Source organism: Prorops nasuta, unplaced genomic scaffold, assembly GCF_024137725.1.
Source record: "Prorops nasuta isolate Cenicafe-Biocafe unplaced genomic scaffold, Cenicafe_Pnas_1.2 PNAS00003, whole genome shotgun sequence".
Lineage (NCBI taxonomy): Eukaryota > Metazoa > Arthropoda > Insecta > Hymenoptera > Bethylidae > Prorops > Prorops nasuta.
The window spans coordinates 3,970,841-3,989,586 of record NW_027116800.1 but is presented as its reverse complement, the minus strand read 5'-3'; the positions used below and the strand labels follow the sequence as shown (position 1 = coordinate 3,989,586).

Below are 18,746 nucleotides of genomic sequence, written 5' to 3'. Positions count from 1 at the left end.
TTACTTGACATGCCGTTCGTGGCGTTGAAAGTTTGCTTATTAAGTGCGGGGGAGCTATAGTAGCTGGGCGGAAGAATGAAATTCTACTGCCGTTCCATGATTTCCTGATTACACGTGCGGTCAGCTCGATAAAAACGAAAGTACGAAATATGTGTCCGATAGGATAGAGTTAGTGTGTAGACCCTTATAAGCTCAGGCGACACTCAAATGTTGCTCTATAAGAAGAAAAAAATATATATCTATCAACTGTTAAAAAAAAAGTAATAATATTTTCACGCTTTTTTATTATTATTTCTTAATAAATGCTATATTTGTCAAATAATAATATTTAATAATTTGACAAAATTTCTCGGACTGTTTAGAGTGAAGAGATTTTGTATATAGCTACAACTATATATGACGATATTGATTGTAAGAAGCTTTGCTCGATTTCAGGGGATCAGAAAGCCATGCGGAGCTCTGTAAAATTCACTATATTCTCACGTCATAGTACCCTAGTATTCCTCGTGTCTACGTATTTCTACTTGTAGGACAAACGAGTATAATTTACGACGCCACGCAGACCGCTACTCGAACTCGATCCCATGCACCAACCAGTATAACACTCTTTTACTACTCGTATACTTTATATCGAGCAGCGGACAGACTATGACTAATCGTACTTTCCATATTAAAGCGACGTATAAAATTCTGCGATAAACGTATTTGTAATAAGCTACGCTATGTGCATATTTTTTTACACTATAATATAAAATCTAGCTAAAATATTAGAATCATCTGACGTAACCGGAAATTATATATAGTTATCTTTCCAGCTCTCACTAAAAATCTATAAAATCTAATCCTTGACTGTATATATATACCGATAACAAGTACAGCGGAGTGGATTAAATAGCTGGAAAGTGCACGAAGGAGCACAGCAAAAGTTGTCCTTTTGTCAGATTAATTTTCGGAATTCTGCATGCATGTATATGTATACATATATTTATACATATACTATGGCTGAAAAAGGAGGCCTCTGATAATATTGCGGGAGAAAAGCAAAACTCCGCGAGAGGATGATTTCCTGGTAAGTTTGACACTCGAGCGATTTGTCTTGGCTGCGGTTACGAATGGAGAACGGTTTTATGAAGCGCTTTATAGCCTTTTGACCAATCGCATGCAGAGGAGGCCGCTACTCGGGATCCCGCACGAAGGGCCGGAAAAGGCGTATACCTGCTAAACTCCGGATCCTCCATAGTTTCCTGGTTCCGAGTTATCAACTGGACAAAAAAAAACATACACTTTTTTCCCCCATTTTCATGACGCCTCGATGACTGTTACGCGTCAGCTTTGATAATTCGACAATTTATAGCTCACCGTAAATCTGGCCTTACCGCAATCCAACTCGCAATAATACTCGCTAATAAGCTTTCTACACGTTAATCATGATATCGCTGGATATTTATATACGCTTTTTAAACGAATAACATGGCTGGTGGAAGCTGAAGAGAAGTTGGAAAAATTCATCGACGTCCTATCGACGCTCTTGCGAATTAATGAAACGCGTTTATACTCCAGTAGCGATTATAAAAGAGTAGCTACATAGCTGGAGGGAGGCTTGTCGTTGGACACGTTTCGTTTGGTCGTCCTCGCCATGATCTCCTGTTAACGTTGTTGGAAAGTTAAAAAAGTTTCCATTACACCGGCTCGTAATGTCTCTGAACGATCACAAAGCACTATAATAGCTGCGTCTTTGTTGCGCGAAAATATAGCGTTTCGTTGAAAAATCTTTCGTTAGAGGACTTTAGCCACATGTACCAATGTGTAGGGTGCAGGCTGCGGTACATACTACAGCGGGCTTTGGGGCAAAGGGTTAGGTTAGAGCCATTTTGTAAAACCCTTCCGAGGGAAAATAGACCCCTTGGTGGAAGATGATCGCCTAATTCAAAGTACTCTGGTTTTAATTAATATTCAGGAAAGATCGACCCACCCCCCCCCCCTCTCTCTCACTCTCTCCATACGTACTATAGATCCAAGCTATTGTTGGTGTATAGAAAAAATATAAGATTATATATACCTACACGGTAGCTTTGTCGTTTCGTCACTCGACACTGATTTAAGACTACAACATCGCAACAGGAAATCATGAACCGTAAAGGACCGATCCGACCGATACTCCGAAGGGTCTCTTTACAACCAGGAAGGTCCCTTTTATGGCTATCTCAGAATGCTTAGTCCCTAAAGGGCATACGCCTACGCACTTTTATTAGGAAATCATGAGCAAAGGGCTGGTAAGATACATACGAGCCCTTTCATGGTCCTAAAGATTTCGGACCTCCATTTTGAATATCCTAAAACCATTCCCATCGACCATCTTTCACTTTTCTCTGGATAAACAATATAATTTGGTATAGAGAAACGCCAATTTTATTAACCTAACCGGCTTTTCCTACATTTTTAAATTCATATAATAATTTATTGCTATTTTCTTCTGTTTATCATTTTAATTTTTATATATAAAACTTTTAAATAAGTAATAGAAATCGTTTTATCAAGAAGAACTACAGTAGCAGAAAATTGTATTCATGGTGAGAACCTTTCATCGTCAAACTTGTAATTTCGATCAAGATTTGTTATATAGTAGCAAAGAAGAATTTTTTTCTCATCTTCATTTCACTGGTGATATATAAATGACGCTGGAGATTATTCCAAGAATTTATCTCTCAAGGGAATACAGAGGAGCGATAGATTTTTGAAAAAGTTAGCTGTGAAATCCAGGTAAGGCGTGGTCCCTGAAATACTTGCGCTTACCAATTTTCACATTATACTCTCCTGGTCACTGTCACCAATAGTTTTCCCTTAAGTGTCAAATAGAAATCATCTTTTATTTGCTTTTATATTACCATCTAACAGTGTAACGGTGCATTCTTAAGTATGATGTGCTTTGAGATTAACATCTAACATCATCACTAAAGTACTGAAGGGACAGGATGGCAGAAAACTTCTGTAAGTATTTCAGAGACCCTTTCGAAGCAACGCCATAGCTATCCCTACTCCATAGAAATTGAGAAAACCATTACAAAAGTTATTTTTTCTTCGAGCAGCATACGTCCGAGCAAGCTTGACAAACATCTTGTGAAACACACCTCGAAGGACGTTGGCAGAAAAATTAACGAAAAATGCAAAGATAACGTGAAAGGATTGCTTAAAAATATTGCTGTATCAAAAACCAACAAAGCTGCAGAAACTTCCTTGTCAGTATTTTTATTTCATTAGGCATACCCTTATTCATACCGGTTTACTCCATTCGAATAAAATGATATATTTACAAAAGATTTTTGGAGTACTTATTTTGCTTCGAACGAATAAGCTTGTGGATTATTTGTGAAAATAATTTGCTCACGTCGAAAATATATACATAACGCAGCTAACGTAATATTTGCACATTGCGGTAATAACGTTGATTGTTCGAGAAATGTGTATATGCATAGTGGAACGACAATATGTAAATGAAAATGATTTCACTTTGGTAAAGCACTCGGGAAAGCCTGATGCACGCACACCGTGTAACTTCTGCCTGCTCATGTTTGCCTAGTGAAAAAATCAAGTTCGTTTTGCAGCAATTTTTTTTTTCACCCCATAACGTATATTGTTGTCGAATAATCGATGAACATTTGTGAGGAGTAGTCGCCCGACATGGTGCGCGGTGACACACGGTGCTAAAATTTTATAGCCACTTGGACGTCGAACTATCCGAACGTCCAACTTACGACACGAAACGGACACGTGTCGGCACAAAGATCAGGAATGCATAAGGACGATGCAAGGGTTCTCGATGCCACTCGATCCCGTATAGAGGCTTTCGTTCTCGCTGTAAAAGTGGAAAAACAAAATGGCCGCCCTGTAAAAGCCCTCGACGTCACTCCTCTCTGTACAAAGCCATGTATCCTTCAGTCCTCGTTGTTTAAACAAAATACTACGACGCTCTTTTTCAAAATTAACCATTTTCGGTCCATACCTGGGCCAGAGGCCACCATTCAATAAACTAACAATACTAAAGTGCCGAAAAAATTATCTCAAATATTCTTAGCTACTGAGATTGCGAGTAATCTTGACCTCGACCATGGATGAAAAAAAATATATTCTATACTCTTTTTCTGTTCAAAGATTCGACTATCCCGGATATTTTCAGCTATATCTGCTTTCCTCTTGTAAACCGGACTAAAGAAGATTTAGATTATCTAGCAAATTTTACATGTTGTTTAAATTTTGTCGTTTTTATCGTGCTTGACGTCAGAGTACTCGGTAGAGATAACAATGACTGTAAATTCTGCAGAGTAGTTCTTTTAAACGTATTATATATATACATATAGTTAGTGAAAAAATAGAAATGCTATCAAATTACAAAACAGCATTGGTCTCGATAATTTTGCGATGTTACATGTACAACGCTACGTGCTTTTGAAACTCTTTTTTTTTTGCCAAACAAAGAAATAATTTTTTTATAAAACTAGTTGTACATTATTGACAATTTTTGAAAAATTTCAATTTACCATTGAAAATGTAAGTTATCTTGTAAATTACAAAAAATATAACGGGTTGCAATAAACATGCAGGAATGTAGAGGTTGATTGGAAAAATTGTTTGTAAAAGCGCCTATAGTATCGACGAATAAAGGGAACAACTTTATTACGGTGAATGGTGCATTAGATTTAGAAAAAGTAACGTAACTCAAAAGGCGTTTTGCTTTCAGATGAATATTCATGTAAATGAATGGGGATTGAATAGGGCAATGTAACAGGATAGCAAGGGCGAAAAGGAGTATTTCAAGGGTCTTGCAGTCCCCCTTCAAGGCTACGAAATACCCAATCTTCCAGTTACACTTGTACACACACGGCTATATCGTCGCTGCCACGCCACGGAAAATGCTTTATCGAGCCAATAAAGAGGCGATGCGGAATTTCAAACGACCGACGTCAATAGTTGCTTATTTTCAACTAAACTTATTTCCCTGAAACAAACAAAAAACTCATTATCACTTGTGTAAACAATCGTACGCGCAATCCACTGTGAAAAGCCCCTCCGTTCAAATGCGAAAGACAGTCAGCACGTATAGATAAGCGAAACAAGTAAAATTAGTTGGTAAAACGCGCGTCGTAGATCCTAGAAATAACCGTACAGCTATTTTAAACATTGACTGATTTTCAGTGGTATATGCATGTAATAGCGATAGACGTTCGTTTCTTAGTGGGAATTTTCTAGAGTCTTTGGATGGTGACTCGTGACAGAGGGATGCAGGGTTCCTACAATTCGAGTATCAAGCTCCTATGAGAAATTAAGAAGTCGCGTTGGCTGATGGTTAAATGGAAATTGCAACATCTCTGAGCAAATAGCAGAGGCATCATAGGGGTGCAAAGTAACAGGATTTTATGTAACGGTAAGGGTCGATTCTTCCAGAGGGGTGAAAGTTGCATCGAGGGATGCTGGGTGCAGGGTGCTACTGCTGCTTTCCATCTCTATTGATCTACCCTGAATGCGGCTGGACCTATTGTGTATTAGTACTATATACGTATACCTATATTGATCTTCGGTGCGTCTCCAATCTGTGCGGCCTATTGATTGGTCGTAAAGAACAGCTTAGGGTTGGGACCTTTCGACCTTCTTTTCCAAACGTGACGTTCCTTGGAACCCACTGTTGCAAGTCACTCGATCTAGACACCTATACCCCCATACATGCATGTTTCCTTCTATTCTGACTCGACTATAACCATATTTCGGTTATTCTCCAGAATTTTTGAATAATTTACGGATTTTCTATAGTTGCGTGGTCTTCACTATTGATTGTTCGGGACAGTCGAGACTATTGGGACTTTCGCTTATCTTCCAAACGATGTATTCTTCTTCAAAAAGCACCAATCACTTCACACTCACCCCTTTTCCTCCATCCCACTCATAATAAAACATTTTACATTTTTTCGGAATTTTTCTATCGATTCTGCAGCTATTAGGATTGGGACTATTCGCCATTTTGTTCTTTTGCGTAACTCGACGAAAAATCTAATTGTTTTTCATGCAGAGATTGAAAATAATGTTGGACACACTCAATTGGTCTTGAGCACATCTCAAATCTTTAGCTATTGACTGGTCTAGACAGCTTAGACTTGGGACCTTTCGACACTTTTTTCCAAAGGCCACATTCCTCGAGAAAGAAAAGTCGTTCTGGACCTATCTCATATTCCCTGATAAGGGGCAGCAAAGCACTTTACCATTCTCTCGACATACGAAATGATTCTAGATTTTTTTAATTGATCTTGAGCGCATCTCGTATCTTCGGCTATCGATTGGTCTGGACGGTCTGGACAACCTCGACTCGGGACCTTTCGACATTTATCGCCTTCGCTCCAACACGCGAGCACACATGCCTTTCGCCAATATCGTGCTATAAACGTACAACAATTTGTTATCTATTTTCGTTTCGCTGTATATATATATATATATTTACACGAAACATTTCAAAGTCCACTCCTCGTGCCCGGCGTGTTCCCCAATTGCGGTGCTGCAGCCGCAAATTGTGACGCAGCTTCGCGAAGAGTGGATCGACCATTTCCCAGAATTCTTCGGAAGGAGGGAAAAAGAAGAGAGCGGTGGTGGGGGGAAGGGGAGATGCACCGATGCTGGTTCCTCATTTGGTTTAATTCGCTGCGAATTGGAACGACCGAGTGACAAAGAGTCACCGACCATGCCAACACGGTCAACTACAGGGAGAACTGAAGGCGGAGGGGGGGGGGGGGGGAGACTGACTTTCGAGGAAGCAGAGGGGTAAAAAGAAGTTGCTTCTCTTCAGAGTCCTTTGGCGGCGAAAACATCTCCGGGAAAGCAAATTAGAGAGTATTCGCGATTACCACGGGCGAAGAATGCTCACACACACACACACACACACGCATATATACATATATCTCGGAGGAAGAAACGAAGTTCGACGAAGCAACGCAAGACGAAACGAGACGAACGAGACTCGTCGATCGGACAGATAGATGGACTGACGGACAGACGTACGGACTTGGAGAGGGGCTGCCCCTCCCGCGTATGTTACGGATAACTGCCACCACACTACAGAATTTTGACTGATTAGTTTACGCTGGATCGTCGATCGGTACACTCGCGATATCTCATCTCTCGAAAACCTCTCTCTTGTCTCTTCCACTCTCTATTTCTAAACGATAGATTTTCCTCGAAATTCAGTCCATTTCCGGTATCCGTTGCAGACGCCAGAAGATATTGAGTGATCTTGACCGATATTCCGAGCAGTGCGGAATTTTCGTATTGGTGAGAGTGACGAGAAAACAAAGAATATTTACGTCCCCGACAATGTTTTCCCAATTAAAATTAAAAAGGCTTCCTAATTAGCTGTACCAAGAAGAGCAGGAATAAGGGTAGGGGCGCGTCGATTTATTTCTCGCGAGTGACCGTCAGATTCTGGTGATATTGCAGTTATTATAATATACATATATTATATAGATATACTTATACGTCAATACGAAATAGTTTACGAAAAGAGATTGGTACAATACAATAAAACTTTATTGATCGACAGCTCTCTCTCTCTCTCTCTCTCTCCCTCTCCTTGTACACAAAGTGGGAGTGTGATAACCGATAGATTTTTGTTTATTTTGCGAGATCCGAAGGAGACTCTGCACTCGCTACGATAAGTTTGCTCTCGTACGTCAATAGATTTTTTTCTCCATATTATGGTACGCTATATCGAACGTCTCGCATAGCGTTCATTCAGTGAGCAGCCGGATTTATCCAGAAACTGGTTCATTTTGCCAGACCCTTCTAGAATACGTGCCAGAGCTCTAGATCTCACCCGTAAACGACCAGTAATAACACAGTCGCTGCTACATCCACAAATATACCTGCAGTATAGCAGTAAAGTGATGAAGAGAAGAAAAATATCATTGAAAGCTCTCTGTGACCAGCACAGTAAGACAGAAAATCAACTTTAAGGACTGTCCTAGGAAGAATACATCCGATAATATAAGTTTTGAGATTTATTTTCGTTAATAGACAATAATATATACACGTATATATTTACAAGAAAAACACAGAGACTCGTCAAAATGTTTCTTAACGAAACCCTCCTAATACTAACTTACACCGCCAATATGATGGCCACGTTACCGCAGAAGAACGATTCTAAGAGCATAGGAGGCGACAGTGACATTCTCAATGTTACAACCACAACTTTGTCGCCGGAAGAGAAGGAAAATAAATTCGACTTTGAGGATCGTAAGTATAGTCAAGCTCTATGATATATTATTATAGTTTAGATCGCATGGTAAAAATGCTGTAGAAACATTTCCGACCGTTCCTGGACTCGAGTCGGCTCGCTGCAACGTTTTCAACACATTGCGGTCTATGTAGCTCATCGAAACGATAATCAGCGTCTAAAGTTTTCTTAATTTTGAACAAATTGAAGGAAGGTCGGTTGTTGAAAGAATGAAAACAAAATCATCGGATGTAGAACCTTTGCGTCGACTAATGATATTTACCTTTCGATGCAAAAATTATGGAAATTCTCTTATAATTTTGGACCACTTGTGGGAGTCGTTAAAAGTTTTGAAGAAAATTCGTTTAATGTAGAAACATTGCATCGGTGAACGTTCTACCGTTTGCCAGAGGAAAACTGAACCAACCAAAGAATTCTTTAATTTAAAAATACAGGTCTAAGTTAAAATAATAGATATATAGAAGAAACGAAAGGTACTCGTTATTGGGATAGAAATTTTACACTTATGCACGTTTTATCACTCGATAAGGAGAAACCTGAAAATACATTCTTAAATATTCCAATATAAATTTGAAAATGGTAGCTGATATGTGTATATACATATACATATATAGAAGGAACGAAAGAAACTCGTCTGACGTAGAGATTTTTTGTCGAGGAATTATTTAACAGCGGGTTATCTGTCGTCGGCTGGCAGTTGGTCGAAACGTCGGTGATCCATGAAAATTGAATGGTCCGCATAAGGGGATGAGCGTCATCTCGGTTGCAGTCACGTGCGCCCGCGCGCGCGCGCGCAATTAAAATCGCTGGCTAATCGTTAATCCAGCAGAGAGACAAAATAGCGACGGAGTTTCTTCAAGGAACTGATATAGAACGGTCGCGACGATATCGTTAGGACACCGGCTGATAACCCCGGAGAGCCCACAGCGATTCGTGACGCGAACCTCCCGGCGTTAAACTTGATAGTAAATATTGGTTCACGGGCGAGCGGCGAGTGTCGAGTGTGGCGACCGAACCTGTGATATGTCGGGGACGCGTGGGGCATGTACCGCGCTAGCTTATAAATATAATTATAGAAAACACCCTTCGCGACCTTGCTCGATAAATCCTTCCTTCTTTTCCATACGACTCTCGATCTTCCCCGGTCACGCGTGACTGACCCTGCACCGCGGATAGATTAGATAAATCAAAATTCGTCACACGCCTAACTCAATTTTTTATCCTCTTGTGAGAATATATCGCGCAAAAAATTGCTCGCTGATATATAGGTAACATCGATCGATTTTCCTGTTAGAGCATAGTCGGAAAAAACTTATCTTACTGTGAATTATTATTATTCAACTTTGGTGCACAACGATATGGATACAGTAATAGTGATATTTAGTTGTTTTTTTTCGCGCGACGAATCCACTACAACGTTAATTATCGCTCACTTTTTTTCCACTCGCAAAAACCAATATTGTATATATGTATGTGTATATATATATATAGTATTTGTTAAAAATGCATTCGTATTTTGATGTCAGAGTGGTACATGTGGAGGTGCTACGAACCATACGGATGCTTCTACATCGGGGCACCATGGTCTGGGGAAAATCGGCCGGTCTCCGAGTTCCCCGGTCGTCCGGAGACCATCAATCCCCGTTACACCCTACACTCTCGGCACAATCAAGAGAATCCTCATTATTTGAAGATAGATCACCCGGATACTATTCGCAACGCGCCTTTCGTCGAAGATGCCAATCTCTACTTCATCATTCACGGGTTTCTCGATAATGGGGACAAAACGTGGGTTCTGGTAAGTTTGAGAGAATACATGCACAAACAAGTTAACAATTAACAGAACCTGTGCAATGGTTTTAATCAAAGATTTTCCACCAATTTTTACGTTCTCCGAGCTTTATTACTATTAAATTTAATAAAGTAAAAAGAAATAAATATATAATATATTGACTATCACCTTCGGTGTTAAATCTTCCGAAAAAATTGTACTGTATTTTATTAACTTGTTACAGTATACAGCGTTTATATTTATGTATGGTTGCACATTGTTATTTCAGTATCAATGAGCTACGAGCCACTTGGAGAGAATCGACGAATACGATTGGTTTATTGATTATTGCATTGAAATGATTGCAGAGGTTAGTGAAAGAGCTGCTAATACGGGAGGACTGCAATGTTGTGATCGTTAACTGGATCAGCGGGGCTGGACCTCCTTATCCACAAGCGGTTGCCAACACGAGGCTGGTTGGTGCAATGACAGCACGTTTGGTCTCTCAGGTCATCGAGGAAGCCAAAATACCTCCATCTCGCATACACTTCATAGGCCACAGTTTAGGTGCCCATACGTCCGGTTATGTTGGCTATACTCTTCGAGTTCGATATGGATACATCCTTGGCAGAATCACTGGTAAACAAAACCCCTCACTTATTGTTTTCTATGTATAATCCTGCCAACTCGTCTCTTTGTCGCTTAATCATGAATTTTATTCTCTATGCATTATCCTTGTAAGTACAAGAATATAAAATTCGAGAAACGAAACAAAAGAAACACACTTGAATTTTAGGACTGCGGATGAATTGATAATTTGTTAAAGACAGCTGCAGTATAGAGAACGTGCCTTGCTGATATACATATATCTAAATTAAAGAATAAGTCAAGAAATACAGATGTATTTTCTAGCAGCTCTGCGCTATTTATCTGTACAATAGATAAATGTATAGAAAACTGTTAAAAAAGAAATATATTAGAATGTTCGTACCAGAGGAATCGTAATTTGCTAAAATATAAAAATTGAAGAATAGATCGACAGAGCGTGGTATACTATGGAAATAGAAGTTTTTAGAAATGCCAAATACTCTTTATTTAAGATGTTCGTTGGAAATAAAGCGGCGAAAAGAGCAAGAGACGAGGCCAGTGGTGGATGGATCGCGTGGAGAAACTGGGCTGGCGGGGGGCCTGGTTCATTTTTAATATAGGGATCGGTCGGTCAGGTCGGTGCGAGAGTTTAACGCTAAAAATGATGGAGTGGTTGGCAAACTATAGAGCAGGCTGCTTCTTTCCGATTGTTTTGCTTCTCGTTCCGGTGGCGATCGATGGCGGTCGGATGAAAACGCGGCCCCTCCTCCAGTCAGGGGCAGTCAGGGACATCCGGAGGCGTACGAAGATGGCCGATCGAATCGTAAACGATCAGGGTATCAGCTGGCAGGAGAGAGAGGAATCTCGCAAAAAACTTGGACTCGTTTAAAGCTCCTTGCGCGTTCGCGTTTCAAGGCCCATCGGTCTTAACTAACTTTCCCTCCCTTCCCCCACCCACCTATCAATCTCTCAACAAATTCCAACATTTGCAACCTTCGAACCCGTGCTCACGTTTCCACTGACCATATCCGTTAAGTGCACGACACGACTAATCCGATCGTATCGCTTTCGTGTGCCTTGCATGTGCCACACTGTACGCGGAGTATCTTCTTCGCCGCCACGCGCTAGCAATTTTTTCCCACCAAGCAGAAACGTCGAAGGTTCGTGCACAGAGTCTTTTGGCGCAAAGACGGTTCGATTGGATAGGGGGTGGGAGAAAGGAGGCAAAGATCGTCTCGAGGACCGTTTTCAATTTCCAATCAATGGCGTCTGCGCGCAGAGTGGCCAAGATGGCCAGGTTATTGTTACGTAAGCTATCGATCCCATCGGGAACTACCAGGATAACAGAAGGAGGCGCGAGGCTTCCAAGGACTGCGACGAATAATTGTAAGAGCTCCGGATCGCGTCGCGTGGTGGGCTGGCTGGCTTGGCCGCTGGGAGAGAGGCTCAACGACTCAGCGAGGAGAAGAATGGGTATTAGCATGGGTGGTCCGAGGATGGCTGGGAAAGGGTATCGTCGATGCGAGGGGAGGGCTCAACTTTGCACGAAGCCATGGATCCGCAGGGACCGCTGGAAAAGGGACTCGTCCTGCGGACTCTTGAGAATGCCTCGAGAAAGGGAAACGATCCTTCGAGGGTTAGGAGAATGCATGATTGACGACTAGGTCTGGTCGGTACACCCTTAGACCCGCCCGAAGACAAGTCTGCGGTAAACAACTGTAATAAGGGAACACGTGGCTGGAAGAAGTGGCAGGATGAAGGAAGAAGCCTGCGTACAATCTATAAGTAGGGTGAAGCAGGATGAAAGCCCATTAAATCCTGCCTGGAACGGCCTATCCCATGGAACGCCCCCTTTCGCTCGATACGATCCACTCCTGCACCCAACGAGATTCCGGACAATCTCTTCCTCCTCGACCCACGCTCTGTACCTCTATACCATGTATATACATATATGTTATCTCTGATACTATTACCGGGATACGCCTATAGAATATTTCCTCCTCTTTCCGCGTAGTCATGCTCCTCCTTACGAATTCCTGTCACGCTTTGTTCACTGCGCCACATATTATATGCTTCGGGGCCTCGCGAAAATATATCTGCCTCGGACGACTCTCCTCGCGCCGATCTTTCTCAACTTTCTTTCCGAATGCTACAGCATTTCTTGAAAAAAAAAACATATATAGTTTCCGTCCATCCATCCCTTGCTTCGTTGTGACGCAACGAACCGTCTTATATGTATATATATATGGTCTCTTTGATACGTTATGCTCGTAGAGTTACTTCAGATTTTTCCTTAGCGATAAAAATAAAAGGTTATAGTGGAAGATTCAAGGTTCTTTTCTAAACTGGTGTAATTTCGGTGACTTTCCCTCGTATACAAGACCTAACATGGTGTTGCAATAAATGCTTTCTATATGCTAGACCACTGGAATAGAGGATTCGCGTAGAAAAATCGTTGAAACGAAAGACCGTTTGGTATATAACGAAACTTTAATGTGAAACTCTGAGCCAATGGAGGATGGTCCTTTGAATCGATGAAATCTTTTTATTGTGGAGAAAAGACGAGAGATTGAGAGATGTTGGTAAAAGAGAGGAATTTATCGTTTTCTTTTTTATTGCTTGACACTAAACGTACCGAGGATTTTTTATACACGCGTGTTTATATTTAAATAGGGCCATTTGACCGCCAAATAGTAGCTTTAGTGTTAAAAAATGGAAAATAGCTCATAGACGCTATAGAGAGTTCCGTATAGAAATTACCAAATTTAGTTTACCTAATTGATAAAATTTTCTTATTTCAAGCCGGAGAGAAAAATATATATAGTATAATGACTAAGAGAAAGATGGAAAGAGAGAAATCAATTGAAATGTTTTCTTTACCAAAGACAAATGCAAGATAATGAACGGAACATTGCGCAGCATCCCTTTGTTGATTGCAAAAATTGGTTGAATCAGTCTAGAAAGTTCTAGATTGGGAGAAAACAAAAGAGAAAGACAAAGATTGAAGGAAAGAAAGAAATCAGTGAGGGTTCATTCCGTTCGAATAAAAGTTGAAAACAAGATGAAACAACATCCCTTTAATTACCAAAACTGCAGGTTCATGGAATCTAGAAAATTGTTAAACTGTAATAGAAAGATGAAGAAAGAAATAAATCGACATTTTCTTCTCACGCGAAGACTAAATGACAAAGCTTTAAATTACGGCGAGCATCTCTTGGACTGATTGGAAAATCTAGTTGATACGGAATCTAATAAAAATTTATTAAAAGCTGAAGGAATTAAAGTAAAAGACGTTAGAGAAAGAAAGGAACCGATGAAAGGTTTTTCATCCGAGAGACAGAGTGGAAAGCAATGAGGATCGAGACTTTGCAAATCCTCTTTACTTGTCGTTTTTGACCTAAAACTTTCGATTTATCGTCTCGCTAGACCGAAAAGTGGCTTCCGCCTTTGCGTAATTCAAACGTAATATTCTATACATATATATATATATATACAACCGCGGGAATATATTACGGTCAAACATGCGGTAATTCTTACGTGAGTATATAGGCCGTCTCGCGGATATCAGGGAAGAAATTTCAACTTGCATATATTCTATGAAAAAATCCGAGGCGCGGAAACTTGGGAGAAACCACGCAATATTCTTGCCAGCTTCTCGATCATTCTCACCATTAATTTCTTCTTTGGCACGCCACGCTCGTATATAATAGAGTTAAGGTTGCGTCGATAAAATCATAAACGATTTGCGTTGAAATAAATACTGTTTTATATAAACGTATATATACGTATGATAAGACTCCGAACCTTAACCTATAAGAATTAGTAGGTAAGCGATGGCACCACTTGCCAATCGTCGGCATTGGCCAATGCGCACGCATAAAGAGAGTGACTGATCGCTCTGATAAGACGAGTTGTAGACAGATTTGCGTTGACTACCGCCGAGACCGGACATATTGTATCGAAGCCCTGGGTGTAACAGTAATAAATAGTTTGAGGCACTTGTGCTCCGGTTCACGAAATCCTTGAAAGTGTTTTCTTATTTTATGTCAAACCCACGGAGTCGCGAGAAGAGGCACATTTCCTCCTCTTACAAACCCTTATATATAATTAGGCGTACAGGGTCACCGCCCATTTAATCGTCTGATCCACCTAATTAAGAGTTACATATATATATATAAGTAGCGAAAGCAGCGAAAAGTTTCAAGAATTTAATTGTATATATACGCTAAGCTAAAAATCAAGTTTTAATCGAGTAGAAAACTATTCCCTCCAAGTCAAAGCGATAACCTTATTGACTGACCTAGATCGAATAAGGAGCATGGAAAAATGATTATTCGTTAAAATAATAAAAGAATGGTTGAAAAATGAATTAGGATTGGACCCAGCCGAGCCGCATTTCAGCAACACCTCGCCGATGGTACGACTGGATCCAACGGACGCGAGCTTCGTGACGGCCATTCACACGGATTGCAGTCCATTTATCAGTGGAGGTCTCGGGATTTCTCAACAAGTGGCACACATCGATTTTTATCCGAACGGGGGTCGCAATCAGCCAGGTTGCAACGAGGGTGTCCTCAATTCGATCACGCGCGAACGCGGTAGCTTCTTTCGAGGTGAGTGCACGTAGCCCCCATTGATCAATCTGATTCAAAGTATAGAAGAGACAGAGCTATATATATATATATATATATATAAGCAAGCGACGACGTAACGAGGAGAATTGCTCCACACACAGGTATCAAACGATTCCTCGGCTGCAACCACATTAGAAGCTACGAGTACTTCATCGAGAGCATCAATACCCCCTGCTCCTTCTTGGCCGTTCCTTGCGCATCCTGGCAAAAATTCCAAGAAGGCGCCTGTTTCGACTGCGTCAACCAATATTGTCCCAGATTCGGACTCGACGCTCAACCTGGAAATTATCACGCTTCTGTTTACCTCATGACGTCACCGGAGAAACCATTTTGCAGTAAGTGTGTATATCGATTTAGACGTATGTATGTAAACATGCGAGTGACTCGCTCTCGAGTATCGTGTGTGTATACTATATACATTGTATGGATGCGAAGAATAATTGGGGATCAGCAGAAAAGAAAGATATTTTCGCAATGATCGCAGGGTCCCATTATCGGGTGACGATAAAAACGTCCAAGACCAACGAGAGTTTGACCCATGGTGGCGAAGTGGGAATGTTCGTGGTAAGAGCCGTTGGCCTCAACGGGAAGAGGACCGAGAAGATGCAGCTGAGCACTGGCTCGAAATACTACGAGCCCGGAAGCGTTCACACGGTTGTCCTGCCAGGGGAAACCGTGGGCAAACTCGATCACGTCGAGGTGTCCTGGGAGTACCAGACTTCCGTTTTCAATCCCCTCACCTGGAGACTCTTTTACACTCCCAGAGTCTACATCGATCAGCTCACTATAGACAGCTTAGAATCCAGCCACGGGTAAGCATGAAATTCTTCCACAAGTTTTCACATTTGTACTTTCTAATGAACGCTTGCCCGTTTATCCCATAATGGCCGTCGTCGTCGTCGTCGTCGTCGTCGTCGTTCTTTCACTATCGCGGAACCTCTGGAATATCGCGCATTCCATCCAGGCGAATTTTCAAGTTCGCTATACTATAGATCTTTCAAGTAGGGGGGGGGGGGGTACGGAGGGTACTGCAGGGAACATTGCGAGATACTTCGAATTAAAAATTAAACAAAGAAAAATCACGAACCTGCTAAATTCCAACGTTTTCTTTTCAGAATAACCGTATGTACGGATGACACAAAGGAGCTACTGGCGAATCAGCCGAAAATCCTAACGACGACAAACTGTCGCAACACGGATCTTAACCTGGTTTCCACGTGAGTGGCAACGGCTTTGGGAAGAGCGAAGCTATTGTCACGCGGGTTTATCATACAGTTGTATGTGTGTAGGTAGAACGTACCATCCGCGCGCAGCATCTCCTCGGTCCAATTTATTGACGGTCGAGAAAACGATTGATTTCTTCGAGCCAATCATCGAACGACCCGTTGTTGACTAGTTCTCCTCTCTCGAAGGAGGTTGTCCGCGTGCAGCGCTCGCGAAATCTACCAGCGGTAATAAGCACCGAGTTTGTCGCGACCAATGACAAATCCGCATCCTTTCACTGTCATTATGCACGCGTGTTTCTTTCACCTTGGCACTCGCTTTCATGCATCGCCCGCCGCTACTAAATCACACTTCACCGTTCCAAGTAATTCTTCGCCAAACAATAACAACCTCTTCTGGCGCGCGCACGATCCCTTTGAACCTTTCGGTCTCTCCACTGTCTTTCCATATACCTATATGTATATACTGCCCTTGCAAAAGTTCATCCCTCTCTCTTAGTATTAAAGCTTCATTTTGTATTGGCGAATCGCGAGAGATTTGCTGCATCGATTATTATGTAGGTTCTTTTTTTTGGTTTTGTTTAGCTGTAACAACAATTTGCAAATGCTTGCGGAACGACGGTACGAGCGATGAGGAGTTTGTAAATATATTTTTAGTCGATATTATTGTTGTTACGTTATGCGACGAAGCATGTAAATGATTACGTGAATTCTCAAGCGTCATATAGAATTCTGTTGCCTAAGTTATGGAGAATGTCGTGGCAGGTGTATACGAGGCGCATTTCACCCGTGTGCATTTAAAGATTTTGAATTACGTAAAGAAGTTTTCTGAAAGCTTTCTACCTTTCAATCGCAAGGTAATAAAAGATGGATACTTGAATACATTTCGTAACTCCGAGGTACAAGTTAAACGAAGCATTAACTCGGCTAAAATAGTGGTGCACTCTCTTACAGCATTTATATTGCAAAATGAGATAATCAATTTGGCGCATGAAATTGAGCAATTTTTCTATTATTCAACGTCGTCCGCCGCTCGGTGCTATTCATCCTTGCCAATTAAACGCGCGCCAGTAATTCTTCTGTAGTTTATAAAAAGAAGGGGGAAAAACTACGCGTCCTACGCGAGCTCCTCGTGGAGTAAAGTCAATTTTTAATGCATCGCAGTTGGGAATGCGCTCGAATACCATTTTTTTTTTTTTTTTCTTGTATTTTTCTTCTTCCATTTTCTATACAAGAATACATATATATATGTGTGTGTGTATAACTAAGTATACTACTAGCATTAGTACCGATCACTGAATTGCACTCACAGACCGATATACTTATTTTCTATATACCTTCCTGCATGATTAATGCGAGTGAAAATGAATCATTTCCGGCTTTTGATGATTTGCCGTAGCAAAGTGCGGACGCACCGTGGTGCTTTGTACAGTTTTCTAATATCGGTTTCTGTCAGTCTTAAGTAGTGCTTACAGGTCACTTCCGCGAGGAAACGATACTCGAGAAGAGTGTACGTTGTGTGTGTGTGTGTGTGGCGTTGGCGCCAGTTTATACATATACTCTAGTGTGCGTGCGTGTGCGCAATTTCGTAAGGCAATTTGTCACAGTGAAATTGAGTAATTCCAAAGTTTCAAGTGGGCCAAACATCGAGTGATTTCTTCGTCCCAAATGAGAGCCGAGTCAGCTAAATAGATTTGTCGCATTCTCCGTGGAGTAATAACGACTGGAGAAAAGGTACTGTTATATGTGTACGCGTGTCGATGAGCCGCATGCTCTTTTTTACTATGTATATTATATATTATTGTATTACGCAATGAGCGAGTTGGCTCATCCTCGCTGCTACGTGCATCCCGTAACTAACGGGAAGTGCGAATTTCTCAAAACTGGTTCCAATCGCCGAAATTGTTTTGCCCACTTGTCGCGTGTGCCTTGCGTACGATGTACGATTAAAATAGATTAATTTATATATATTTTCTTGACTAGAAAAGAAAATCATTGTGTACTCGGATTGTTCCGAAGATCAAATAATAAAGTCTTTTGTATAATCGTAAGGAGTTTTCATATATACATATATACATATACATAGGACTGAATGCGGAAGTGATGAGAACATAATATAAATGAATGATCGGGAGTCGGAGTAGCAGTTGCGAAAAATTAACGAGTTATTAAGGTACTGTGTAACTCGAGAGTAATCCAGAATAAGTGAAAACTTGTATATATCCTTCGTAAAAAGAATTCGTATAGAAAAGAAATTA

The 18,746-nt window shown here is 41.0% G+C and overlaps 1 protein-coding gene across 1 annotated transcript; it reads left to right on the top strand.

The window, feature by feature from the left end:
* Positions 1-6,948: 6,948 nt before the first annotated feature.
* LOC136785987 (inactive pancreatic lipase-related protein 1-like) lies at positions 6,949-18,654 on the top strand. Its single transcript, XM_066747390.1, has 7 exons — positions 6,949-8,271; positions 9,799-10,070; positions 10,412-10,682; positions 15,005-15,244; positions 15,367-15,600; positions 15,750-16,077; positions 16,381-18,654. Exons 1-7 carry the CDS (start codon positions 8,103-8,105, stop codon positions 16,484-16,486), a joined length of 1,620 nt encoding a protein of 539 aa, XP_066603487.1. The 5' UTR covers positions 6,949-8,102; the 3' UTR covers positions 16,487-18,654.
* Positions 18,655-18,746: the final 92 nt, after the last annotated feature.